Source organism: Melopsittacus undulatus, chromosome 7, assembly GCF_012275295.1.
Source record: "Melopsittacus undulatus isolate bMelUnd1 chromosome 7, bMelUnd1.mat.Z, whole genome shotgun sequence".
Taxonomy (NCBI): Eukaryota; Metazoa; Chordata; class Aves; order Psittaciformes; family Psittaculidae; genus Melopsittacus; species Melopsittacus undulatus.
Genome location: NC_047533.1, coordinates 71,989,731 through 72,016,430, shown reverse-complemented (window position 1 = coordinate 72,016,430; position 26,700 = coordinate 71,989,731). Strand labels below are relative to the sequence as shown.

The window sequence follows — 26,700 nt, the reverse complement described above, 5'->3', positions numbered from 1 at the left end:
CCTTTGGGGGATAGATTACAGGGCTTGGAAAACTTTTGTCTAATATGGGCTCTTTGTTTAATGCTAGCCTTCAGTTTCAGTCAGACTTTTAGAACTCTAATTTGCTGCCAGGACAGAACTTTAACACACAGCTGATGACTGTAGCCATCAGTAAGTGAAACCCAGTGTAGTCAAAGACCATGGGAATAAATGGCAGAATCTTAGAATTTACTTTATTTGAGCTAAAATGTTGAACCATTGAACAATTAAGGAGAGAAATGCTCCCTTTTCATCTGAAGCTGCTTTTTAAACTTGAGGAGCCTCCTGAGTGTCTAAACTAGATTTTTACTTTAACTTTTTAAATATTAAAGTGTTGCCCTTGCTGATTTCAGTTCTATGACAAAGGAGGCAGACCTGCCTCCTTTCTTTCTGACAGAAAAGGGAACTAGCTTCTTGAAGGACATCCTGCTACATTCTGGCCTGCTTCCAGAATAAAGTATTGACAAAGCTTAGGGTTCTGCATGTTATTGTAGTTAAACATCTGTGATTGTTCTTGCTATACAAAAAGGGGTTATCATCTTGTTACAGTCTTCTCACGTATTTATAGTTACTTAGGAAATCCTTTGGTGCCATTTTTTCCTTCTCATAATTTCCCCGTAGCTTTGTGCATCTCATTTGTTTCCTAACAGGGAACTTACTATGCATCATTATTGGTATTTATTACAGATCTGCCCCTAGATGAGAACATGGGAGAGTAGCTCTGAGTTCCTATGCTTTCTTCTGTGTTAACTCTACACCCAGCCAAAATCTGAAGGTTCCAATAATAAGTCTCAAGCGAAAAAGGCATCTACTGATGCTAACTTCTTGTGTGGTACTGATGTACAAGAAGGTGCATTTAATGCAAAATACTCACTGTTCTTGTTCTCTAGTTGGGTCTTAGTGTCAAGCTACTCCAAAGCAAAAAGGCAGAAAGGAGTTTTGAATAGTGACTGTGTGGTTTCTTCTCTCAGTGCTAGATGCTTTGTCACTACTGAAATACCAGTAGTATTTCAAGTTGTGATTCTTTTTTTTTTCTAGGCACTCTCTAGGGAGAAAAAAAAGGAAGAGGAGATTAAAAAAATGAAATATGAAATGTCTCAATTCGCAGAAGATAATGCTGCAAGAATTAGAAAGGCAGTAAGTTATGATGTTTGGAAGGAATCGGAAGATTTTTTGCTTTTCCTCACTGTGAAAAGCTGTAGATGGGTGCATGATCGTGAGCAGTTTTCTTACAAGTGTTTGGGTAATATAGATAGCAAGGCAACATGCCGACACTACTGTACTTTCCAGGTTTGTTATCTTACAAACTAAATGATATTCTGAAATTTCTCAAGAAATAAAAGTGTTGATATTTGTGCAGACAGTGGTGCAGAGAAGGCTGCACTGTGAAGATATAAATAATGGCACTTTCTTTTATGTCGGAGATGGTGTTCAGTGGCACGTCAACACACGGTGTTGCACTGCTATCAGGTTACTTAATTTATGATATGTGGCCTCATTTGAGAAGTTGCTGATGCATGCTTGTCATAAGACCTATTGAAGGTTACACTGCCAGTTTTGTGGCATCTCAGTACCTAAAAATATTCTCCTATTTAGGCAAGTCAGACTCTTCTACCCAGTGAAGCTAACAACCAAAAGTTCCAATGTCACAAACCAGAATTTGGTAGAGAAATGTCTATAAAAATGTTGTAGTCTCTTTATGATTTTTGTTGTTACATGCAGCTGAAATATTGAAGCTCTTCTGATAGAAGACTAGTCACAGAATTAATTTTATGTTGCATCCTGTCTGCAGTTAAAATGCTAACTAATCTACCTGAAGGTTCTCAGTAATTACCTGCACGTCAGAGACTTACCTTATTTTAAGACAAACTCCAGAGGAAATAAAAGCATGTGTTGGCAATGCCTTTTGTTGCTAGTGAACAACAGTGTAAAGCAGTTATTTCATTTTTTTAAGTTTTCAGTGGTGTAATTAATTTTGACTCCTTTCACTTTTAACTCTATGACACAATGTGCCTGTGTACTGTATACAGATGAAAGGATTATCTTTCTTTCCAATCCTATAATTTCAAGAGGTGTCAGAGCCTATGACAATGAAGTTTGTGCTTTCCATTTATGGTTACCTGAAAGAATCACAAAAATTGCATGGATTACTTAAAACTTTCATAAACGGTTCAGAGAAAATACAAGAGCTAAAGAGCAGCTAGGATAACCACTTTAGTTGTGACAGTCCTTTACTGAATAGAACTTAGAAGCTTAGAAATGCCCTATTTCTTATTTTGAAATTGTCTCAATAAAAGCGAATCTATCAAAAGCACAAAAAAGTAAAATTTTAAACCATGAGTTGTCATGTTTCTCCAGGTATTATCAAATACTTATTTTGTTATGTGATATAAAAATGTCTTGTTACACAAATTGCAAATATCTTGCACCTGATAGCAGCTTTCTTGATAGAATTAGTGTTCTTTCTGTAAGGCCTTGTTGTGATGTCTTCCTTTCTGCCTTTTTTTTTTAAAGAAGTTTGGGTTGATAATAAACATTCTTCTAACATTTGTACAATAAGATTTGTCAGTTGTTGCAATCCCAAATATTTTTATATATATGCACCACATATAGAATATATATATATATATAAACATTTATATATATTTAAAAAAGGTGGAAAAATAGTTCATGGGTTTGTGTGTTCTACTTTGACTTTGATCACAGGTAGACATGGCAAAGAAGCAGTATAAGGTGCAGATTTCTCGACTAGAAGAAGAACTTTCAGCTCTGCAGTTGGTATGGTGTTGATTGATGAAAGAATTTTTGATAGCAGAATGTTTGTGACTTCTAGTTTTTGTTGATGAAGTAAAATGCTAAATTCTGGTTAAAATGTAGTCAACTAAAATACAAATAATGGGTTATTGTCTAGGTATTTTATTTTATTAGTGTATACGCTTTACATCCTTCATAACTCCAGACATTAAACACAGAGTGCCTTTCACGTTACTTGACAAAAGCGGCCGTGTGCAGTGTCATAATAGTGCAGAGATTTGTATTTAGGTATAAAGCGTATTTGGTCTGAAACTTCATCTTAATGTACAGAATTGCCTTATGCATATACAATCATACCTTACCTTCCCTGAAAATTTGACTGTCTGAGCATTAAATTATGCAGTTCTGCAGATCCATCAATTTCTTTGTGTACGTTTATTCCTTGATGCAGGTTTAGTTTACAAGCATCAAGCAGTGAGATTCTGTGATCTAGACAATATTTCCCACATGATGGCATTTCTTAGGTATTCCTGTTTCTCTCAGGGATAAAGCATGGAAAGCTGAGTATCTGTACCATATCATATCTATAGTTGGGTATGTAGAAATGAAGTATATTAAAGTTGATAAATATGCTAAGAGAAAGTCTGTGCATTACAGTCATCACATTCTTGAATGAACCAAGCGCTTGTAACAAATCATATGGGTTACCGAAAGAGCTCACTGTGTATGCACAATGTATAGGTTAAATTTCTTAAAGCTTTCATTTTACATGTCTTGGTCTGTATTATGAATGAGACTGATCCTATAGAGAAAATAATGAGCAGGTAATTATAATCAAATGCATTCATATCAGCAGCAGGAATTACATTTACAATGGCTGGTTTTAAGCTTTGACACTTCTTGAATTTTTAGTTATTTATTTATTAGATTTATCTTAAAATGACTTTTGAAAAACAGGAATGTGGAGAAAAACAGGGTCAAATTGAACGAGCTATTAGAGAAAAGAGAGCAGTAGAAGCAGAACTTGAAAAGGTAAGGCAGTTGCATGCTTTTTTACATCACATTTAAGATCACTTTTCAGAAGGAAAAGATACATAATTTTTTCCATTTCTCATGGTTTGTTTTTCCTTAATCTTTTTACTTGATTCTTGGATTAGGTTTTCTTAATTGTAAATTTTCATGCAGTCATTTTAAATTCAGGTTTTTGTGTAATCCAGAAAGCATTTAAAAGCTGTAATACTAAACTGAAAAAGAAGGTTCTTTGGAAAGTATAAAAAGTGAAAGAAGAGATGTTTGACATAATCTGAAAGAATGCTGGTACATATTTCAGTTAAGCTTAATAGACAGAAAAAATTAATGGATGCCAGACCTTTGGAAACTTCCCAAGTAGCAGTAATAATGATTTTGGTTCAAAACTGAAATTCAGTTTTGTTTTAAATTACTGGAAAATAAGGTGCAATGAGAAATAAATAGCCTCCTCGTCAGTATCATAGAATCATAGAATAGTCAGGGTTAGAAAGGACCTTTAGATCATCGAGTTCCAACCCCCCTGCCATGGGCAGGGATGCCTTACTCTAGACCATGTCGCTCAAGGCTCTGACTGGCCTGGCCTCAAACACTGGCAGGGATGGAGCATTTACCACTTCCTTGGGCAACCTGTTCAGTGCCTCACCACCTGCACAGTAAAGAACTTCTCCTTTTATCCAACTTCAACTTCCCCTAAGTTTGAACCCATTACCTCTCATCCTATCATTACAATACTACGCTGTACCACAGTATTACACTGCCAGTCACCAGTGCAAGGTAAAGATGATGTTACATATAAGCTTATTCTTTAGATATACCAGGTAGACGAAGGATATGAATCTGACAACAGAAAACTAGAGCAGCTGCATCAGAAGTACTTACTTGCAGAGACTACAAAAGGTGATCTTCAGCTCACTCTTCAGACAACGCAAAATAAACTGAAACAGCTGGAAATTAAGTAAGTTACAGATGTTACAGAAATTAGCATGGAAAACAATGGAAATTATGTCTGAGTATTTAAATTGTTTTTATGTATTAGGTTTTTGTTACATCTTTTTAACCAGTGCCAGGAATAGTATCCAGATACCACAGTTCTGAAGCAAGGGCAATTATGAATCACTGTAAAAGAGTTAAAGGGGATAATGTGCTATAGAATGAAAGATCTTTACAAGATAAGAATTGTGAGCAAATTTTTGACCAAAACAGAAAATTTTATGTTATTTGGACTCTCACCGTGTTTAAATACTGTTTGTAGGAAAAGTATGAAGTATTCTGAAAGAATTTATAATACTATGAATTCATCTACAGTGAGGTATCTCCTGGTACATGCAGAACACTGTTCACATAGCATACTGAGTTTCTGTATGTGTTCTGAGCTAACAGGCATTATTGCAGTTCCAATAATACAGTGGTAAAAAGTACACATTTTTAGAAGAGGTTGTAGTTTTCAGCATGAAAATACAGGATTCTCTAGAAGCTTTAGTCATTTCTTTACTCTGATCATCCTAAATCATAGAATAGTCCAATAGGGTTGGAAAGGGCCTTTAGATCAACTAGTTCCAGTTACTCTAGACCATGTCACTCAAGGCTCTGACCAGCCTGGCCTGAAACACTGCCAGGGATGGAGCATTTACCACTTGGGCAACCTGTTCAGTATGTCACCACCTTCACAGTAAAGACCTTCCTCCTTATGTCTAACTTAAACTTCCACTGTTTAACTGTGAACCCATTACCTCTTGTCCTGTCACTACTGTCCCTAATGAGGAGTCCCTCTCCAGCATCCTTGTAGGCCCCTTTGCCAGTGTAATCCTCAGCTGGGAATCTGGAAATGTGGTAAAAATTTAAATCTTTTGTTTGACATCATCTTAATAAGATTGTTACATTAGACTGGTTTTATGAATTCCATCAGGATAAAAGTCTGCTGACTTGTGTATAGTTCTAGCTGTCAACCATTAAACATGCTGAACTGATACAAGCTTTCAGGAAGAAACAGGAACAGCTGTACTGGATCAGACCTAAGATCTGTCCCAGATTTTTAATTCTTTTTCTTTTTTCCTCTTGTGTGGTATTTGCTCAATTCTTGAGCTCCAGCAAGACATTTCTTCTCTTTCAGCTTTGAGGAGGAGAAATCCCGTTCCCAGGAAGTTATCTGTCATTTGCAAAACACTTTGAAATCAGAAAGAAAAAAGAGTGTCTCTATCAGTGAACAAAGTCTAAAGCTTCAGCAAGAGAATGAACAGTTGCAAAAAGAAGTGGAGGAATTGAGAAAACAGGTCGCAGAGGCTGAGCAAAAAGCTAACATAAAGGTATGGTTAATATGTTAGGTTTATTTTAACATGACATTTTAACATTACTTGATAAGGCAGCAGTTCTAAGAGAAAGTCAGTTAAAGTTTATCTTAAGGAGGAAAGTTTCAAGGATGCTTCCTGGTTTCTGCTTAAAATCAACTTTATTGTAGCATTGTTTCCTCAGAATCTATTAGGTAACTCAACCTCTGCCAATTAAATTTTGGTTTAATATGTATAAGAAAATCCCAAATGTTCTTTGTGGAAGATGATTAGATCATTTAATATAATAATTAAATAATAATCCTTCAAGTGATTTAGCTTGATCTTTGATTCCAGATCTTCATTTATCTGTCTGTAATGTGTTACGAATCTCTGTATAACTTTCAGTCTAGAGTGTTCCTCTATTTGTATGTCCACCATGTTGTCAGTGCACTGTACAACTGATAAATAATACTGTGGTTGTTGAACACTGGTCCTGTATTTTCTGAACAGAGAACATTCTTCATTATGAATAGTTGCAAACAAGATAATTAGCTGAAAGATTATTCTTTTTGAGTGTCTTCCGTTAAATGCACCTGAACAGACTGCTGGTGCTAGAATGAATTAATAGTAACTTCAGCAGATTCATTGTACCTTTAGCTTCTGGAGCAAGTAACAGCTTTGACCCTTGGTGTGGTTTCTAGACATACAAACCTGGTACTTTCCCCTCTGCTCTCAACTGCATACAAATAAGACTTTGGTAAGCAGTTTTACAAGTTATGAGTGGGGATCATCTCAAGTCTGGATTCTGCTTTGCACTACAAGATAAAGGAAGCAGACAAATTAAATAGGAAATCTTGCTACAGCTCCAGAACCCTGAAGTCAAATGTAGTTTAAAAGCAAAGAATCAGTCTTGTAATAGTTATAAACAGTTTTAACAGTCTTGTGGCAGTTATAAAACGTATACCAGATCTTTGTCTTTCTCTTTTTATAATCAAGACAGGCTTCCATTATAGTCACAGATAAGATCTATTGTTTTCCTGTGACATATAGAGGATTTTAGATCCAGTTAAGAAATTCCTTATATCTTTTAGCTAGATGAAAAAGAAAGAACGTGTTTCTTTGAAGAAAACTCAGGAGAGAAGGACAAAGATTATTTCCAAAAATAAGCATACACAGCTCATTATCATTCATTGTCAGTTATACTATTTGCTTAAATTGGCCTTGGGAGCATGTATGCCTTTGCGCATATAAGTACATGTTTAATTATTCTATGTTACATGCTTTCAACAAATGTTTATAAATTGAACTTAAGTGTTAGGGGGAAAAGGTTAGAGACTTGATTGTACCCGAATTGTATTTCTTCTAGATAAGCACAATGGAGCATGAGCGTGATGTTAAAGAGCATGGATATGAAGCTCAACTTAAGGAAATGGAAGACAGCAATCTGAAGTCTACTGCTGAACTTACATGTCTGTTATTAGCCCAGCAAAAAGCAACAAATCAATGGAAAGAAGAAGCAAAAAAAATTACTGAAACTACAGAAGCCAGGATCAGTAAGCTAAAGTAAGTGCAATTTTGTTCCTTTTCTTGTCATTGGAAAGAATTTACTTTTGAAATAATTGAGAAACACATGCACATATTTTTAAAGGCTCTTGCTTTCACTCAAGTATTGTAATCTAGAAAACTTATTCCTATGGCTGTATTTGGGAGGAAGAGACTGGATAGGACTGTTCTTGTTAACTTTACAGCATTGTGTATAAAGCAATAGAGTTCTTCAGACTTCAGCTGAGTAAATGAGAGCACAGAGAGAAAGTGTAATCAGCAAAACCAAAGGAACATTTAGGAAACTTTTAAACTGAAAGGAAACAAACTTCAGTAGCAAAAGAATACAGAATAGGTTGAGAAGGGGTGAGAAAGAGAGTTCTGACAACACTATTTAAGGAAAAAAACAGGGTAATCGCATCGGCCAGCATTTACTAAAAGAAAATAAAGTGAAAGACTCTATGCAGGTTTAAAAATAAGGGCAAATCATTCATTCTGTAAAGTCCACTTTGACTTGTCTGTACGTAAGTAGGTTAAACAACTAAACAGAAAAGAGGTTGTAATACGGGTAGTAATAGATGGTTACTCCTTTTGAATTGGCATATTAGTATTTTTCATATATTTCTATGTTTTAATCCTGAGAATTAAGGTAAGAACTGGAGCAATTGAGAGAGGATTTTGCAGGTAACCAGTGGTTATACATTAAGCTGTTACCAAACTCTCACCTGTAGCCAGCACCAAGAGCATGTTTTTCTTGAACATGATTCTGGTTGTACCAGGGATCAGAAACAGATTCACATGGATAAGCCAAGTCTCATACTCAATCAGATAACTGAATTATCCACAAAATGCTCTTGGGTGGAGTAGATCTGGAAAACTGCAGATGGGAAAAAGGTAGATCCTTGAAACTTGAAAACTTTATAGGAAATTGACAGTTCTGTCAACTTTGCTATGAATATTACTTTGGCCTGTTAGAGCTGTGGGTGGTTGCTCAATTAAGGTACATTTTAGCCTGAGTAGGGGTAGTAATAGGTATACAGAAATCTGTCCTCTTTTTAGGAATAGAAACTAAATCTACAAAACAAACAGTACCCAAAAGAATTTATAAATGTAGGTTTAAATGAGAAAGAGACTAAGTAGAAGTTAATTCCATGTAACAGGGCATTTGAGTAGCTTCTGAAATCTGAACTCTTTAATAAAAAAGTAATAAAATTGAGTAGTAGTACGTGGTATGAGTAAATCGGTAAAGTAACAATCTTATCCATGTGCCACTCTTCCCTAGCAGTAAGATACAACTATTTTGGGTGGAAAAATTCAAAATATTTGTGGTAACATGAATCCATTATGTTTGAACCAACTATACTGAATGGCTTTGGGGTTCTTTTTATTTTCACTTAAATTATGCTTGTCAGTATTTACAAAAAGGGAATCCTTGCCATATTGCCTTTAAATTTAAATCAATCTTTTGCTTAGCTTAAGTCATCTTTGCAGCTATATAGGGTGGTTTTGTTCCAGTTTCTGCTTGTGAAACATTTCTGTGTCACATTTAGTCCCTGACTCAGCAGTAGCCGTGCGTGGGTTTTGGAGTTCTCAGTTTTATCTCTTCCATAATTGAAAAGAATCTGCCTCTGAAGGATGACCTTTTTTGGTGCCTGTGCATGAAGTGCTGGCCAGGACTGCCTTCTCCTCCTCCCAACATCCTGTACAGTACACTGAGTTACACAGTGTCTCGAGATGAAGAAGTTTCTTCCATTTCTAAAACATTATTCTTGGCTATACTTCTGTAATGTTTGGCAGCTATAGCTGCTTATTTTAAGATGTTCATTCAAAGAAAAAAATTAACAGGATGAGAGACAGCTGCAGGTACTGGCAGTATACAGAATTCATAATTACTAAGAGTAACTGAAGCATAGTATAATTTAACTGAAAAAACAGCTGGCACATGTCATATATGTTATATGTGAGCTTTGCAGAACGTACTTGATACAGCTGGCGAATTTATCACCTGTCTGCCAAAATGCTAAAAGCTCACCTTTTGTTTCCTACTCACATAATAAAAACAATATGGAGTAGGGCCTGATGTGATTATTCAACAGTTGGGGTTACTGTTCAATTTTAATTTTAAAGTCTCATGACTGGGGGAGGGTTAACAATCAGAATGAATCAGTAGCCATCACACTTCCTTACGTGGACACAGTTAAACTGGTTTCTTTCAATATGTGTTCAGTGTGAGGCAGGCAGACAGGCCACCTTCAGTAATGTCCATAGGGAAGTCTGTTTATAGGACAGTAATTAACATGTTACTCTAAATATTGGATGCACTCTGGTAACGTACCTTATATTTACAATATATTTGGTAATGTTCTTGCAAAATAAGCTTCAGTAAAGAAAAAGTAAAATATCAAATGCTCTTAACAAAGTCCTATTGAATACATCGCATTCCTCTGGCATTATAGTTTTGAATCACATCATGAAGCAGTTCTAGCTGTGTAGTGCTTTTGAAATCAATGTTTAAAGAGCAATGCTGTAATTAAAAATATACCATAAGGCCTAAACTGCAAGAAAGTAATATGTGAAATTATATTCCAGTAACTGATGCATGAATGTGTTAATCAACATCTTTACTTTTGATTAATAGAAGAGAGCTAAGTCAACAAAAAATCTGTAACCAGGAGCTCATTTCTCAACTGGAAGTTGCAAATGAAAAGGCAGCCGAGGTAAGATTGACTGATATGACAACTACTTCCAGTTGCAAGCTGGTGCATGTGCATTAGAATCATAACAGAAACCTATAGAGGTGAGCTATGTTGTTGGCTTATTAAAACTAAGGGTTTTTGAAAGAAGTAGTCCTAACAGGAAACCCCTGCTGTTTCTGCCAACTGACATGTTCAAAGGGCAGGACAAAAGACCTTCACTCTCAAATTACAGGGAAAGATAAAGAGAGATCATCTTTCAAGGTTCATAATCTAGCAGTTTTAAATAGTACAGGAAATATCTCTGATGTCGCTTGTGCCTGTCTATGCACACATACTTCTACAAAGAAGAAGGCACTGTGTTGTGGATAATGTAGTATATGCGGAGATACCACATCCTCAGCATACTATGTGTATAGGAGAATTTACACTGTATGTGCATATATGTATATAGCAGTATCCATTGAAGATTAATGGCAGTGTTGTTTTGGAATTGCATTGTTCAATAAATAATGGCCACTTTAGAGAACAGCTATCCTGTCAGCCTCATAAATCTGGGATAACATGCAGTTCTACTCAGGGTAAGTCCTCCGGTGTTGTTTTTTCTAATGCTAGATTATTTAGAGAAGAAAAATAGGGCTGATGCAAGGATAGATTTCTGTAAGTAAAATACAGTTTTGAAAGACTTTATACAGACCCTTTCTGAAGGGAATAGATCTGTAGCAAGTTTATTATCTCATTCATATTACCTAGTGTAGTCTTTGTCCATTTGAGTATAGCTGAAGTATAGCTAAATAAAACACATTTGAAGATATTGTGAATTAAATTACCTGGATTAAAATGTCAGCTTTTATGCATCTTACTTCAAGATGATGGAATGAGTAAAACTTCCTCTGCAGATCACTATGTTTAGAAAAGTCTTAGGATATGATACTTGGGCTGGAAATTATTTATATAATGTGGCAGCTGTATGTCTTAAGTCTTGTAAGTGGTGAACAGTTCCACTTATGAGGTTACTTTTGTTCTAAGCTTTTTCATTGCAGCATGTATGGATCTCATAAAAAGAACTTTGCATTTGTAATGAGATATTTCAATTCCACAGGATGAAAAATTAATGAGGGAATACCAACAATACATCAATAGGCTTCAAAGGCGTCTAAACCAGGCAGAAGAGAGGGCAAGTACGGCAGCTCAAAAGGTACAGAACTAACAAACACCATGTTACCTAAGTGCATTTAAATCTTCCCACTGAATATTACAAAAAATAACCGCTTTGTATTATTCCTGAAGCAGACGTGATCATTTATGTGCATTCTTACTAATACAGTTTTAACAACAAGCTTGTGTTTTGGGTGCGTCATGACAAAACTGATGCATATTCAATTAAATGCCACCTTCTGACAGGATGCTTAAGTGACAGTATAATTTGTTTATGGAAACAAATTTGATGCAAATTAAGCTTGTGTGGTTCAAAATGTGTGAATGAAGGTGTGTGATCATTTCCATCTTCAGAAATGGGAGCAAATTAACAAAGAGGAATAAAACATCCGACAAATAACCCAGCTCCTCCTTACATAAAGCAGGCTTACCTACTGCAGCAGTCATAAATGATGGTTTCACATGCTAAAAATTGGGAGGCAGCATAGCTGTTTTGTGGGAATTCTCTTCTTTTTTCAGCCACGTAAGTTCAGTGGTCTAATTCATTGTATGGCTGCACAAAGAGTGCATGGAAACTGTGAAATAGTTGCAGGTTGACAAGTTAAGTGTTCATCAAATTGCAGCCTTGAGTACCTTCTTCTGCATCATGTAAACTTCAGAATTATCTTGTCTGTGCACCTGCATTTCCATTGGTAGTCTCCAGGAGCTGTGGCCCCAAAGATTGCTGGAGGAGTAGACCTCACTACAGTCAGTGTCAGCTACCTACAGGAAGTGCAAGAGATCTTGCAATGTCAGAAATACTAAAAATTGTGCAGACCAACTAGAAAAACTTGTTTTTTTCTAGGCCAGGAGAAGAAAGGGATGTTCTATGTATCTCACTGCCATAGGGAACATACCTAGTCCACGTTTCAGTAATTCTGAAAACTTCAGACAAGACATGTCTGTTAGGGCTGTTTACATGCCCACGTCCTCCTTGTGGCATCACTGTGATCACTTAATGAACTGAATTGTTGCTGCTTTCTTTTTTCAGTTCTCTTACAACTCTGTTCCAGCTTTGAGCAATACTGGTCAGTATTTCTAGACATTAGGGATACTGGGAGGAAAAGTCTTCCTCCCCTCAGAGAGAAACTTTGGTCTTTAATTATCTAAACCTCATGCTACTATAATTCTGTATTTCCTCTGCTGGACATTTGGTGGGTTTTTCCACATCCAGCATTCTTTTTCCGGGCTATTCAAGCTATACTTGAAGCAAATCCCACAAGGGGGTTGTACACTGGGCTCACTTATTTGCCAAGCAAACTTGTAACTCAGATTGGTCTCCTATCAAGTAAAGGTGGTCTTCCTGCCTCCTGGTTTTTTTTTCACAGTGACTTAGGAAACTCATTTGCAAATTACAGCCTTTTAAGGGAAGGGAATCCCATGTGAGCTGCAGACAGAATATGCTTGGTAGATCCAAATTGTCTAGTTAGGACAAAAGGCAAATTTTCCCTAACAGCAGCAAGTATCTGCCAAGCTGGCATAACTTAAGCTGCATTTACTGGCTGTAGATGTTTTCTGTCATGACACAGTCAACAGGTTATATAGGAAGAGCTCTTGCTGTTCCTGAAAACCTTGATAATTCCTTAGCAGTCTCCTTCTGAAAGGTAATAAAGAGATTTGTAAGATGTTGAGCAGCCAAATTGCTGTCTGGATCTTGCTACCAGTCTTCAGAACTGCCTTGCCCTCTTCAGGCTTGGCAGAGATTACTGCTGCCTGCTGTCAGGCAAAGCTTCTCTGTCATGACTTAAAGACTTCTGTTCCAAGCTCCCTCCTCTTCCCCTGAACCCACCCCAAAAAAAAGACATACCAGCACTGTTCCCACTAAAGGCTGGGAAAAGAGGTCTCCAGGAGTACAGCTAAAAGCATGATGTCCACTCTTTTGGATCTGAAGAAAGGAGGTGTTTGTTCTCTTTTAGCTCTTGTAAGACTAAACAGTCATGTGTGTACTTCCTGAGATTCAGAATGGCAGATCCTCTCCGTATTCTGAACCTGTCAGCTAAAGACTACTTTCTGACTTAACTGCATATTCTCATTACAGTATCCAGCTTACCTGTAGAATTAGATCCTGTGTAGGCTAGAGCTGGACTATTAGGGAGTCTAGAAATTGCATTTTTATTGTGGTTAGTTCAGTGACTACAAATCTTAGCTTATTATTAATAGTAATCCTAGCTTATTAGTAATAGTAATTATATACATATACATATTATTTTATATATAATCTTACTTATTAGTAATAGTAATCAATAATAGTAATTCAGAAAGAAACATAAAAAATACAGGCTAATGTTTGCATAGGTTTAAACTTTGTGTATTCTATGTAGACGTATTGAAAGTGTACTTTTCCTAATCTTTGATCATCTTGAATTCATTGGGATCTCAAATAAAACAAAAGCAGTAGTCATCTATGGAGTGCGTTGTGAATTCTGCTGCTTACCCCAAATGCTGACTTACCTTGTGCTTGTTCCCTCTCCTTCGTGACACCTTCCATATTGAAGATATATTGATACTTTGATCTTACAAAAACTTGCAATAAAAAGCTGTTTGTTTGTAGTTACAGCTCAGCCTCATAACAACACAGAAGAAACAAGCTGCTCCCCTGAAGGAGGTGGAAGATATGTAAACACCTGCATTGTTTCTTCACATCATGTTGGAGGTAAGAAGATTGATGGAGAAACTTCATATTGAAGCATTGAAGTCATCATAGAATATCAAAGTTAGAAGAGACCTTAAAAGCTATCTTGTTCCATCTCCCTGCCATGGACAGGGTCATCTTCTACTACATCAGGTTGCTCCAAGCCCCATCCCACCTGGCCTTGAACACTACCAGGGATGGGGCAGCAGCAGCTTCCCTGGGCACCCTGTGCCAGTGCTTCACCACCCTCACAGTGAAGAATTTTTTTCACAATATCTAATCTACATCTACCCTGTTTCAGTTTAAATTCATTCCCTGGCCCATCTCTGCTCCACGGGAAAGCTTGAGGCACCTTCTGCAACCTGAGATCTGCCCTGCAGCTGCTCTGGGTGAAGGCATAGGCTACCATCAGCACAGACAGTAGAGCCCCTCCGCTGGAGCTGTGACCTTTGCTTTTCAACAAGTGCCCACCATTCTGAGGATGAGAAAGGACATGTGCCCCAGCTTGGGCAGGAGGCCTGTGGAATGTCCCTCCTTCAAAGAGGCGCCGAAATGCATAGCAAGGCTTGTAAAACTTAGATTTTAAGTTCTAATGTTTAATCTAAATGATTAGGTCTAAATCTAAACTATTCTTAATGTTTTATCTAAATGTTTTAATAAGCACTTCCTAGTTTATTTAGGTAAAAAAAGGGTGGATCAAGATACTCTATCTGTAGGCATACTAAAGATTGGAAGAAGAGCACAAAATGCCATTTAAAGGACTTAAATGTAGCTGCAAAATGCCTCCCTTACCTTCCAGTGTTAAGATTTTGGTTCAGTTTGGTTTTATGCCTCTTTGAAAAAGTTTGTGAATAAAATGCTGTTCAGACCGTATCTTTCTTCAGTTGTGCTTTTTCTTCCTAATTACTATTTTACAGTTGTTCCTTGTTTGTCCGTTGGTCTGCTTTTCTTGTTTGTCTGTCTGGGAACTTGAGTGCTCTGTTACTTCAATTAGCACAAAGCTGGTGAAGTCATCCAGCTTCTGTGCATTCTGAAACGGTGTGTTTAAATTCTAGGAATGCCAGTATGTGGTAATCCTCTTGCACACAGGTTTTTCTTTGGTAGTTGAGAAACTTCATAAATAACATTTTAAAATGAGAGCTGAACTCTGTTTTCTCTTTCAGCGTATATTATAAACATTTGATAGGAGCTGATTTTGAAGTAATGTAGTTTCTTGTTCTTTCCTCTTGAATGTGAAGAGTGTAATTCTGGTTTGTAACTTCTGATTCAGTTGGTGGATAATGCTTACCCAGTGCTTCAGGAAAGCTGCTTTGTTGGACCAACAAAACATGCATCTGTCACAGTGGATCTTCACCATTCACATTTTAGAGGACAAACCCAGGTTGTTCATCACATGAAGGTCAGAATTGGAAAACCTGCTGTTCCAGTACAGCCTGCAAAATAGATGCAACCTCAAGAAGAATTTCTACTTTCCACAGAGAAAGTTACCTTATCCTGCAGTTGTACACACTTCTTTCCTAGCGCTGTCTCAGTTTGGTACCTGTATCGACTGCAACCTGTAATTCTGCTTATAGACTTACAAGATTTTTCAAAGCAACATGCACACGTTGTCTGGAAACTCCAAATGTCAATTGTGGTGAGACTGTCATTAATCAACTGTCTGTGATACAGAGGGAGGTAAGTACCTACCCCTTTTTGCCATTTGCATTTTTAAGAAAATTTTCAAGAGAAACAGTTGAACAGGTGAGATGATAAACTGACAGGTGAGATAAACTGAAGGTTAATACGAGTTTCATTTTGGGTCTTCCCAAATGCCTTGTACCTTCCTGTGTCAAACCAGAGCCTGTCCTCAGCCCTGACCCAGCTTTACTTGTGTCACCCCAGCAGCGTAGTGCCTTTCAAAAAGGCTGCTGTCAGCAGTATCTATACAGCAGCTGCAAGAAGGTCTTTCAGACTCATCCACACCTTGATAAGCTTGTACTAGTAGCCCCTCATGGAGTCATGCTTTAATCCTCATTCTACGAAATGTGTTGAGGGGTGCCACTTGCAGTGCCTGCAATGTAAGTGCACATGATACAAGTACATATCTGAGAAAAATGACTTGCCCACAGCTGTTTTTCAGGATGTATTGCTACATACGCCTTTGCAGTCTTTCCCTTTACTTGTTCTGCTGCAAGTCTGTTCTGTGCTTGAGTTTAGAGGAAGCCCTTCATACTTTGTCTCCTCAAGGTCATGCTGCAGCAGCACACACTCTGTCGGTGTTGCTTGATTAGAGGCAGTTCATAGAGTGAATGTACATTCAACATACTAATCCTGAAGAGCTCCAGGTCAGAAACTTCAGGTTCCTGTTCAGTGAGATACGTATGAAGATGATGGATGTTAGAAGGACATCAGACATCAACAACTAAACTATTTGAGGTAAGCAACATCTCTTTGAGGATCTCAAGGAAAAATCAGATAATTTTCTGTTGATAGAACAAGAACAGTTGCTAGTAACAAAACTTTTCCTAAAAAAGAAAAGAAAACTAACAAACCAACAAACAAAAAGCCCCAACCCCACCACCTTTCTTTGCATTTGAGTAGTTGTAATAATCCAAATTAAATGCTAACTTTAACCATGAAAGCTTTTTCATATCATTGCCATGAACTGTTTATGTAAAACCTCAAACACAACTGCTGTGAATTCTAAAACACTGGGCAAGGATACTGCAAAAATGTACAGCATTTATTCACATACAGACAAAAAGGCACAAGTCTACTGAATATTCTAACAAAAAATAACAGCTGTCTTGAACTAGGTCTTTATAAATACTTCAAAAAAGGGAGAAAATAAATACAGATTGGGCCATGTAATATAAAATAGTCATCTCTACATATACTTTTTATTTCTATCTGTTTCTCTTCATGCACCTTTCTTACTTAATTTCAGCTGAATGGACACCAAAGCTAGGCACATAGTGAAAAATCTTCTGTACAAGATTTTACAAATGTAATGACAAATCTTCTCAAATCTCTGAAATTAAGATTTATACACAACACGGGTAACCCTTCATTTAGGTCTGTGTGAGTTTGCAGCCTAATAAATGGCATTCCAGGCAACTTTACAGAAGTTCAACTAACCTACAGCTGGACAGAATACACCAATCATAGTCAAAGATCTGTTGGTCAGTCTGCACAAGGGAAGGAAATGCTTATAAAAACAGAAATGCAGCAAATGGTTCTATCACAATAAAAGGTGGGGCAGGTTTGTACTGTCACTGCTGTACTTCCGACACCTCCTCTGCTGACAGCAAAGCATGGGGGACAAACCTAACCTACAGAGCTGAGCATCCTGCAGTCCTACAGGTTTTTGGTATAGGTTTTGGTTCAATTTAACTTCAAAAGTTAGAAAGCTTATTAACCTAAACAGCAGGGAGCAGAACAGGTAAGGCACAACTCTGCACAACCTTAGCATTCATCATAGTGCAAATTAACAAGGTAACTTCTTCAATCTGGTGTGAGGTTAAATGTTTACTTAAGCATCAAAATTTAGATGTTTACTTAAGCATCAAACTTTAGACTCCTTCTATGGCTTAACAAACTATTTCCTATATGGTTTTACAAGCTTCGTTATTACAGAAAAGCACAGTGCCTGTTTGGAAAACCTTGCTGCATGTTGAGCAGAACCTACCTGCATTCACCTGTTGTCTATCTGGTGATGGTCGATCAAGTTAAGTACTTTTAACACATCCCAAGAATAACTCCGTAAGTTCAGATTCTCCAGTGCCCTGACCTTCACCTCTGGAAGTCCTGACATTCACGTTAACTTCTTGGGAACAGCAATCTATTCTAAAAGTACACTATCTTATGCACAATCCTCCTCCCTCTATAGGGTAAGACTTTGGAGTTGTAAAACTATTGATAAGGATATGTTCAGTTGAAATACTTCATTAAGTGATTAACTTGCATAGCAAGATAGGGTGTTAATAAGCCTTGTTTGTTTGTTTGATTGAATCCTCTGGAAGACTCATTTATGGCAGAGTTCTGCTGGGCTTTAAATGTCCCCTACTCAAGAGGCAAGAGTCTAACACTAGAAAGTGAGGGGATGTAAGAGCAGACTAGGAGTAGGAGGTGGGGGCAGGAAAGGAGGGGTTTCTTTATGCCTGACTTTGTGTAACACACTGCTGCTTCAGCTTTTTCACCAGTACATACCTGACTTACAGCTATGCAGAATTCCAAACTTGGAGGCTCCTAACACTCTACTGTTAGATGTGCACTCTACTTGGCCCAACAGTACCCTACTGATCTGTTCATATTATTGCTCCTAGCTTACCAGTTATTGCCATTTGCAATTACTAAAAAAGTATACAACCAGAATACGAGATCCCTCTTCCATCAAATCTAGTCCAGAATAGAATGAAATAGTTTTTCTTCATTTGACTGTAAAGAGCTAATCACAATTTATTGCCTTTCCATTTTATTCTATTTAAAAATATATATTCATGTCCATTTTAAAGCAACCCTTTAGTGTCCTAAGCCTGGCTTTCCCAGTACGTACCATTAGTGCATCTGCAGTGGACTTTGGGAAATCCTACCAACTAGTGCCTTTGAAATTTCTCTCTGGAGTTGTCACCATACTCACAGAGGCAGGTGACTGACTAAATGGTGGTGGGTTACTTCACGGGGTGCTGTAAGCCACAAGCTTCCCCCCACTTCTCTTCTCAGAACTGAGCCATTTTGAGAGTGTCCTCGTGCTCAGTCTGCGTCTTTCCCAGCTGCTGCAGTATAAAATACAGCTGCAGCCCTGACCAGTCCCCTCCTCCTCCTCGAGCATAACAACATGGTTAAATCTGGTCACCTCATAGGTATATGTGTATGTAAACTCTGGAGCTTTCAGACTGGCCTGAGCTGCCACCTCTGCTGAAACTGAATGCAACAGGAAACATCTGCAAAGAGAGGAGAAAGACTACCACTGCCCAAGGTAAGTGACCACTTGTAATGAGACACTTAGCAGTGCAGTATGGTTAAACAACCATCTTCCATTCAGTACACGCTAGTTATAAATTAAGAGCTTGTGCTTTTCCAGAAGGCAGGGGAAGGAAGTAAAATTCTATCAGTGCTTTTTAGCTAATAGGGATGAATGCAGCCTACTGCCCCCTACCCACCATAGCCTCTTTTAAAAGGTTTCTGTGACTTATTTTAGGGTACATCACAAATCCCATCTTAGTAGTGACATCATTCCTTTGCTTACTCAGGATAGTTGCAAATAAAGGAGATTCAAACTTCTCACAGAATGAGAGGGAGAAAAAAACAGCTTTAAGTGCATGTAAACATGTTTATATAGCTCAGGAATAATAGGTTATCATCAGTCTATAGCTAGGTCTAAGAATTCTCTTTCAAACCAATAAATAACGTGGAGTTGGCTTGTAGGCAGTGACTCTGTGTCCCTGTGTCCAGTCAGGATGCCAGGATGCTTCTCCTGATAATGTCTGTCCTTCTGCTGATAGTGTTGTTTGGACTGAGCCTCTGCTGCCGGCACTTCTTTTCAGCCACTTCAGTCTCTGAGTCACTCATTTCAGCATCAGGGATATACCCATCATTCTCACTGTCAGGCTTGAGCTTGCTTTTTGCTCTGTCCTTCGGGGAAACTCTGCCCAAGTAGGGGTAGCTGGAGTTCTGGCGACAAGTCTCCTCTAGGTTCTCGCCCTGCTGTTGCCTTTCCCCCTTCTTTGGAATTCGGAATCCGCCCCAGTTTTTCACTGGGCTCGTGGGTGTTGTAGGCACTTGAACTGCTGCTGTCTGATTAGAGTTTACTTTCACAAGACCCCCGTTGCATTTAGGCACTACGTCCCTCCGCATGCCAGGTGCTGACCTACCACTGGAGTGGTTCACAGCCCTTTTATTTTCTGATTGCCTCTGAGAGAGTTCTGAAGGTCTCAGTGGTTTGTGGTTGTGTTTAGAAGTCTTTTCTTTTAGTTCTGCCTTGGTCACCTCGCACTGTGGACGATTGTCTCTGTTTTTCCTGTGGTCTGGTGTAACGATGCCATTTTTCTGCTGTGCTGATGCTATCCGTGTTTCTGCAAAGGTCTTGTCAAAATGTAGAAAGCTCCCTGGAACTGCACTGCCCTCCTTCTGGCTGGGCTGCCTCAGAATGGCTTTGCTGTCATTCCCCGAGCTCTCCCTTACTCTGTCCCTCTTGTGTGATTTTTTCAAGGAATGAGTTAGGGACGTGCCCATCTGTTTCCTGAAGAATGCAGAATGCCATTTCAGATCCTCTATCTTAGGGGCACTGGGGCCCAAAGATGGACTGTTGAACAGCACTGTGTTGTCCATGGAGGAGAATGAGGAAGGCACACCTACATGTAAACAAAGTAAGTTAAAGTCAAGGAATTCCACATCTGGGTAAATACCACTTTTGCATACACGTATTTTAATGCTGCTCTTCCCAGAACCTTGTGTGTTCTTTGACAATCAATGGGTATTCGGCCAGTTACATGGCTATGTCTTTGTTTCACAACGTAACCGCTGGTACAGTTTGCTTTCATGTAGCTGTGCTACATCCAAGTACACTTCTAGCAAGTACAAATCTTAGCACTACTGTAGCCACTAAGACAGACTCCAGGGCAGGGAAACAACCAGCAAGTGAATCTGATTGATTCTGCCTAAAATCTCATTCATTATTACTGAATACTTTAATGATAATCTAGTTAATGCACTTAAGTTTGAGGATATTAATCTTTCTGAGAACAGGCAATGAGAAAAAAACTGCATCTTGTTTTAAAACCAGAGTGCTACCTTTTCAAAATTCATTTAATAGCCATCTGTGATGCAAAGAAGCACATGCTAAACACTAATTTAGTGGCACTAATAAAACACAGACTTAGGAGGTACCATATGGTACCTAAGTCATGTAGAGTCATGACTTGTCTGTCACAAAGAGTCATTGAAGAATCACACCAGACAAAAGCTGAAGCCATGAGCCACTCAGTGCCCCTTAGACAACAGCACTGACTTACCAGTTCCTATAGCAATGTGCCCACTATTAAAGCTCCACTCACCCACATCTCTCCCAGTCCGCTGAAGCATGGTGGACTACACAAGATCTTAATGAGAATAAATGAGGTCCTGATTGTCCTTCAAAATTAGCTACTAGCCTGTAGCCAAACCCTTCAATGCTTGTACCTGTGGTCTTAGGTGGAAAAGACAACACGGAAGCATACCTGAAACTCTTTCTTGTTCCAGCTGCTTTGCGTAGACATTAAATATCTGTTCTTGAACTTTGCAAACAGATCTCTTGATTTTTTCCCTTCGGGTCACCATGTAGGTGAGATTACGCACCTAAAAGACATCAAGTTATGAGTTTTACAGGAATTGCATTTCTATAATATTGTCAATCTGCTCTTTGACTTAGTTCAGTTTAAACACTATGCACCATTTAAACAAGTTAGTAATGTACCTGTGTTTTAACCTTCTTGAACATATTTCCTACAGAAGAGTCTTAAATACCATTTAATTGATAGTTTATTCTCCTAGAGCTCATTAGTCCCTTCTCTCCCAGTGGAAGAAATTGCTGAGGGGTCCATGTAGGTGTTCCCAGGGCTCCTCACACAGCCTGGTACAGCAGCAGTGTGGTGCCCTGCTGATTACAGCCTTGTAGGCTGGTCTCGCAGTCACTGAGGAGGAGACACTGAGTATGTGTGACCTTGCGTGCTGAGGTCCTGCTCTGTTTAAGGGTTCCAGTCCCATGAAAGCCAGTATGTTTAACTGTCAGTACTCTGTGGATCTTAATGAGCAGGGGTTTGTCTGGCTGGTCCCCTTTCTGAGACAGTCCCTGGCCTTTTGTTCTTTGCCTTGTTTGATCCCAGCTGTACAACAAACAAATCATGTCCATCAAAGTACCTCTTCCATAAAGTGGCTGACATGATTTCAGACTGTTTCTAGATAGATGACACTGTCACAAATGTCACTCATAAAGTTGGGTAACTTGATTATCTTGAAGAGGAGAAAAAAACTTAGGCTTTTTTTTCTGTATGTCCAAGATAACTTCAATTAAAATCAGTAAGAACAATGGAGTAGTAAAATATTACTGGAATGGTGTATCCTGTTTTGACATGGCACATAAAAATGGAAAGTATACCTACAGAACCATTTAAGATCCAGAGAACATAGTAACAATCTCAACTTATTTAGCTGATCAAAGAGAACATGAAAAGAAACCTTGAGTATGCAGCAGAAACAAGAGATGCATCTCACCAAACTAGAGAAGGGTCATGGGCCATTTCTAGTATGGGTCATGGGCCATTTCTAGTTGAAACTAGATAAAAAACTTCCAAGTAAAATTGCAATGATTCCTTAGAAGAGTAGTTAACCCCTGGGATGCTTTACAAAGAATGCAGTAGATACGTGAACACCCACTGTCCTGATTTAAAGGCTAGGTATTACTCTGGAAGAAAGGCTCCAGTTCACCCACAGGTTACTGAGGCTGAGTTATGAGCCCCTGAGCCAGGTCCTGTACATGGCCTACATGAGCCACATACTGTACAGACATGAAAAGCTGGAATTATTTCAGTACTCTGTCTCTAAACTTAAACTAATCTTAAAAGTGTTCTCTAAAGTTAAAGTGATCTGATCTTAAACTCTACTAGTTAACCTAAATAACCCCAAGAGGAAGGTATTCAGGTTATTACAAGATCAGGTGTACTTAAAACACCAAACTGCTCTTTAAACGTTCAAAACTGAAGTATCACATGCCTCCCAAAACTACTACACAGACAGTCCAGTGTCTGTATGTGTCAATGCTATGCTGTGTCAATGAGAACACAGATCTGCTGCAAATCTTTTTCTCCTTGTGCACCAGACAAAAGGAGCAGAGAAAGCCCTTAAAGGCTAGAAAAGCTCCAGGTACATGGAAATACAACAATCCGGCACTTATAGGGAGACTGAGTACTACTACCAAGACCTGCTGGCCTCTGAACTAATTCCTCTGCTTGGAATGGGTAACTGTTGTGCTCCATAGAAATTTAGTGTTCATGGTCTTCTCTGACAATACCACTTTGCGTGAGGATGCAACATGAAGTACCTGCATGCCAGGGCAGTAACTGAAAGCGTAATTTAGAAACCTGGCTAATGAAGGGCAATGTGCATGTGCAGGCAGTGCTGTGCCTTACCCGCTCTAGATCCTGCCGGAGGTGTGTAAAGAGCTGCAGTCTTCTGAATAGAACATCCTGTTCTCGTTTGGCCAGATTGTCCTCTTCATCCTTCTTTGGAGTAATCAAAGGCTTGTTGAAGTTGGCTTTTCTCTTCAGCTTCCAGTACTGGTAAAGGAATTCCACTGACTCCTCTGGCAGCCTCAGCACTTTAGCCACTTCCGCAGACTCAACAAAGGTATAGAACTCATCCTCCAGCTGCTGGAGTTTCTGTTTGCGGTGGCTGACCCTGTGGGCCTCCTCCTGGTTCTGAGCCATGCTGTGGAAAGGGTCAATGTGGGTGGGAAGAGAGCTGTCCTGAATCCCATTCCCATTCTCCTGACCTGGGCTTTCACTGAAAGTCTCCTCATCCACTTTCTTGCTGGAACTGTGCTTGGGACAGTATGACTTAAACTTCACCTCATCATTCTCTGCCAGGATGGTCTTCATCTCCAAGCCACGGTCGAATGCACAGGTAACATGAAAGGCTGTTCTGCAGTTCTTCACCGAACACTGCACACATTAAATTGAAATTAATCAAATACAAATATAAGAAGCCACACTGCCTAAAACTATTCATGCAGCCAGGAATGCTTTGGAAGAACAACCCTGTGCCTCTAACCTGCGTGTAGTTCCTTGCTCTCTTTTCATTAGGCTTAGGATTTTGTGCTTTCAGGCTAGGTAAGGACAAAGTGGCCCAGTGGGACAGAACTGGTTAACCCCTCCCTCACCCTATTCAATAACCAGCAAATCCACAAGACGAGTGTTCTCACGGGCACTGGGCCATGCATGTAAGGCAGCATTACACAAAGGAAATCATTCCACTTTGGCTGTGCCAGCAAGAGAGAGGGAAAACACCTTGGGGGCTCCAGACCAGTCTGATACTTTTAATTAAAAGTCTTTCCTAGCACTGGGACCTGTGCTGCCCAAAAGGCCTCAACCAAGGGTAATTTTCTTCCCATTATCCCAATTTTATAATGTCAAATATTAAACTGCTGTCAATCACTATTTCACTGACTGCAGCCTGCTTCACCTGGGTCATGAGAGGAACAGGAAATTCCATTTTCTGTCCTTTTACTTCCCTCCCTGTGAGCCCAGCCATCATGGTGTGATGGGCACTAGTTCAGCTGATTTTGCACTTCATTTATGTGTAACTTCCTCTTGCAAACTGCTGTCATAGCTATCACCAGCCACAACTGAAAGGTTTAAATATATATGTGTATGTATATGCCCATATGCAGTTGTATCAACTCACACCTCAGCCTCCAGTGAAGAGCATTTAGAGTGGAAATGAACATCGGTGCTATTAATAAGGAGGAAACAAAACTATGCTTAACCCAAGTCATCTAACCTTAAAGAGAAATAAATGCACTGCAGGAGGATGTTTATACAGTGCTTTGTAAAGAAGCCAAATATCTCTCTCTGCTGGATTTTCCTGCTCAGGTTCACTCAGCAGCCAGATGGCATATAAAGGTACAGCAGAATTTAAACTGCAGAAGTTTCAAATGAACATTCTTTAATAAAATCAACATATAAAAGGAATTAAAAAATACCAACCCATCTTTTGCCCTTTCCTGTTACCAACAAGCAGAGCAAAAACAGCCCTGCTGGAACACCACATAGTCCAGGTGAGTACTCCAGCCACGGTTTCCAAGCTGCTCCCATTCAGAATAATTAGCTTAGTGTGGCTGATGTTTTACTGAGAGAACAGGGGAAGCCTGTCTCATGAGAAGGAAATCTGCTGAATCTGGGAGAATACAGAGTTTTCCCAGCTTGTTGTGGATGCTCCATGCCCAGCCTCACACACACTCCAGCTGCCAGCTTTTCTGTTTGCTGTGCCTATCTCCCAACATCTCTGAAAAATCCCATCTCCCCCAGTTTCTCCAGTTAATGCTATTTCCTTTCCATTGCAGTCACTCTGTATAATATTCTTCTCTGCTGTCTAAGATTTCACAACACAAATCTATGTATTTCTCACTGCTAGCTTTAACGATACCAAAGATTTACACAATTGCTGTAAGATGTCAGGCACAACTGCAGTTTTTTGTCTCTTTCCCCGTAATTCCAGATGCAGAGCTGTCTGAAGTGGCAGCTGTCATGTCTGCATGTCCTGTGTCAGCACTAGAAAGGCAGAAGAAATATGGAAGGACACCCCCCTCTGCACCACACTGATGTATGTAAACACTCAAGCATTCAACTTAAACTACCATGAGTTACCCCACAGAATCTACAAAACAGCTTCCACCAAGTAAGAGTGGCCAAGAGGAAGGGGCAGCTCTGCAAGGAGGTATTATGATTGCATATTTATATGCTCTGGACAGATTTATTTACTTAACATTTACTATTTTATACATTCCTTAAATGAGAACGGACTGATAGGTTTCACTGGAACTACTGCTGCAGTGCTGGTTTACAGCTTTTGCTGGTAACCTAATCAAATAGAGCAGAGAGGAAAAAGGAAATGGACTTTTGTGTCTTAATGCTGGTCTGACCATCCTAGACCCTGCAATGTAAGGCTAGCCACAACACAACAGACAGAGCTCTACTTCTTCAGAGTGGGTCACCTGTCTTCATGCTCTCCCATCATCTGGGTAGTGAATAAGCTAGATCAAAGTTTTGTCTTGTGTTTCAAGAAACCTAGTATCTCCTCTTTCAAAAACCTGAGGCTTGGCAATATGCTTTCACAATCTAATTCTAAAATGATTCTTAAAGTGTTCTTAAAATGATAATTTAACATTTCTGAGTGATCTTCCACTGCAGAGGATATGCAAGTGCTTTACAGGCAACAACTGAATATAAAAATGCACATGCACTGACACTGCCTGGTCTGAAATCCCCGTGTGCAAATCATTTAACAGCCACAGTTCACAGGCTATGGTGAGAAAGGCTGAACCCAAATGCAACTGAAACTGGAGAGAGAAGCTCAGAAGCACGCAGTGAGACAAACCGGCAATGGCACAAGAATGGGAGTTGTTGGTGTGAAACCAACTGCTTTACACACAAGTCCCATTGAAATACCCACCTTGTCTTAGAAATCACTAAACAGGGACTAGCAGATACATGACCTGGCTATTATTATTCAAATCTGACTAGACAGTAAAAACACGCTAACGTTGGCAGCCCTCTATACAATTAAGTCCATAGTAGCAAACAGGAAATCAAAGTTTACGGCAGATACAAGTTTTGTGTATCTACTAAAAGCTGACAAAACAAAACACACAGATATATCTGTGCAATTAAATTACCTGTATAGAAGCTCCAACTTTTTCATTGCAAAGGCTGCACACCAGTGCCCATCTGCTGCTGGGAATGTGAGAAACCTTTGTAATGGGCTCCATTTTTTCCGGGCTTCCAATGCTCACCTTAAAGAAAAAAGGTTCAAAACCACAGAGCAACCATTAAAC

At 39.0% G+C, this 26,700-nt stretch overlaps 2 protein-coding genes across 7 annotated transcripts in view; one reads left to right on the top strand and one right to left on the bottom strand.

Moving 5' to 3' along the window:
- Nucleotides 1-15,005, top strand: part of LOC101873387 (sodium channel and clathrin linker 1) — a 30,244-nt gene extending 15,239 nt beyond the window's left edge. For 4 of the 6 annotated variants that reach the window (XM_031043387.2, XM_031043384.2, XM_031043386.2 and 1 more), the window contains 9 exons: nt 1,057-1,155; nt 2,725-2,796; nt 3,730-3,804; nt 4,611-4,756; nt 5,912-6,104; nt 7,435-7,631; nt 10,249-10,327; nt 11,406-11,484; nt 14,052-15,005. In XM_031043387.2, coding sequence (XP_030899247.2) covers nt 1,057-1,155; nt 2,725-2,796; nt 3,730-3,804; nt 4,611-4,756; nt 5,912-6,104; nt 7,435-7,631; nt 10,249-10,327; nt 11,406-11,484; nt 14,052-14,185 — 1,074 coding nt within the window. In that variant the 3' untranslated portion in view covers nt 14,186-15,005. Of the gene's footprint in view, nt 1-1,056; nt 1,156-2,724; nt 2,797-3,729; nt 3,805-4,610; nt 4,757-5,911; nt 6,105-7,434; nt 7,632-10,248; nt 10,328-11,405; nt 11,502-14,051 lie in introns of all 6 variants that reach the window. The other 2 variants (XM_031043388.2, XM_031043390.2) reach the window with 2 other exon arrangements.
- Nucleotides 15,006-16,836: 1,831 nt separating this feature from the next.
- JADE1 (jade family PHD finger 1) overlaps nt 16,837-26,700 on the bottom strand; it is a 42,635-nt gene continuing 32,771 nt past the window's right edge. Inside the window, exons 9-12 of the mRNA XM_034064471.1 lie at nt 26,542-26,658; nt 23,279-23,809; nt 21,332-21,449; nt 16,837-20,467 (exon numbers count right to left, since the gene is read on the bottom strand). Coding sequence (XP_033920362.1) covers nt 19,569-20,467; nt 21,332-21,449; nt 23,279-23,809; nt 26,542-26,658 — 1,665 coding nt within the window. The 3' untranslated portion in view covers nt 16,837-19,568. The remainder of the gene's footprint in view (nt 20,468-21,331; nt 21,450-23,278; nt 23,810-26,541; nt 26,659-26,700) is intronic.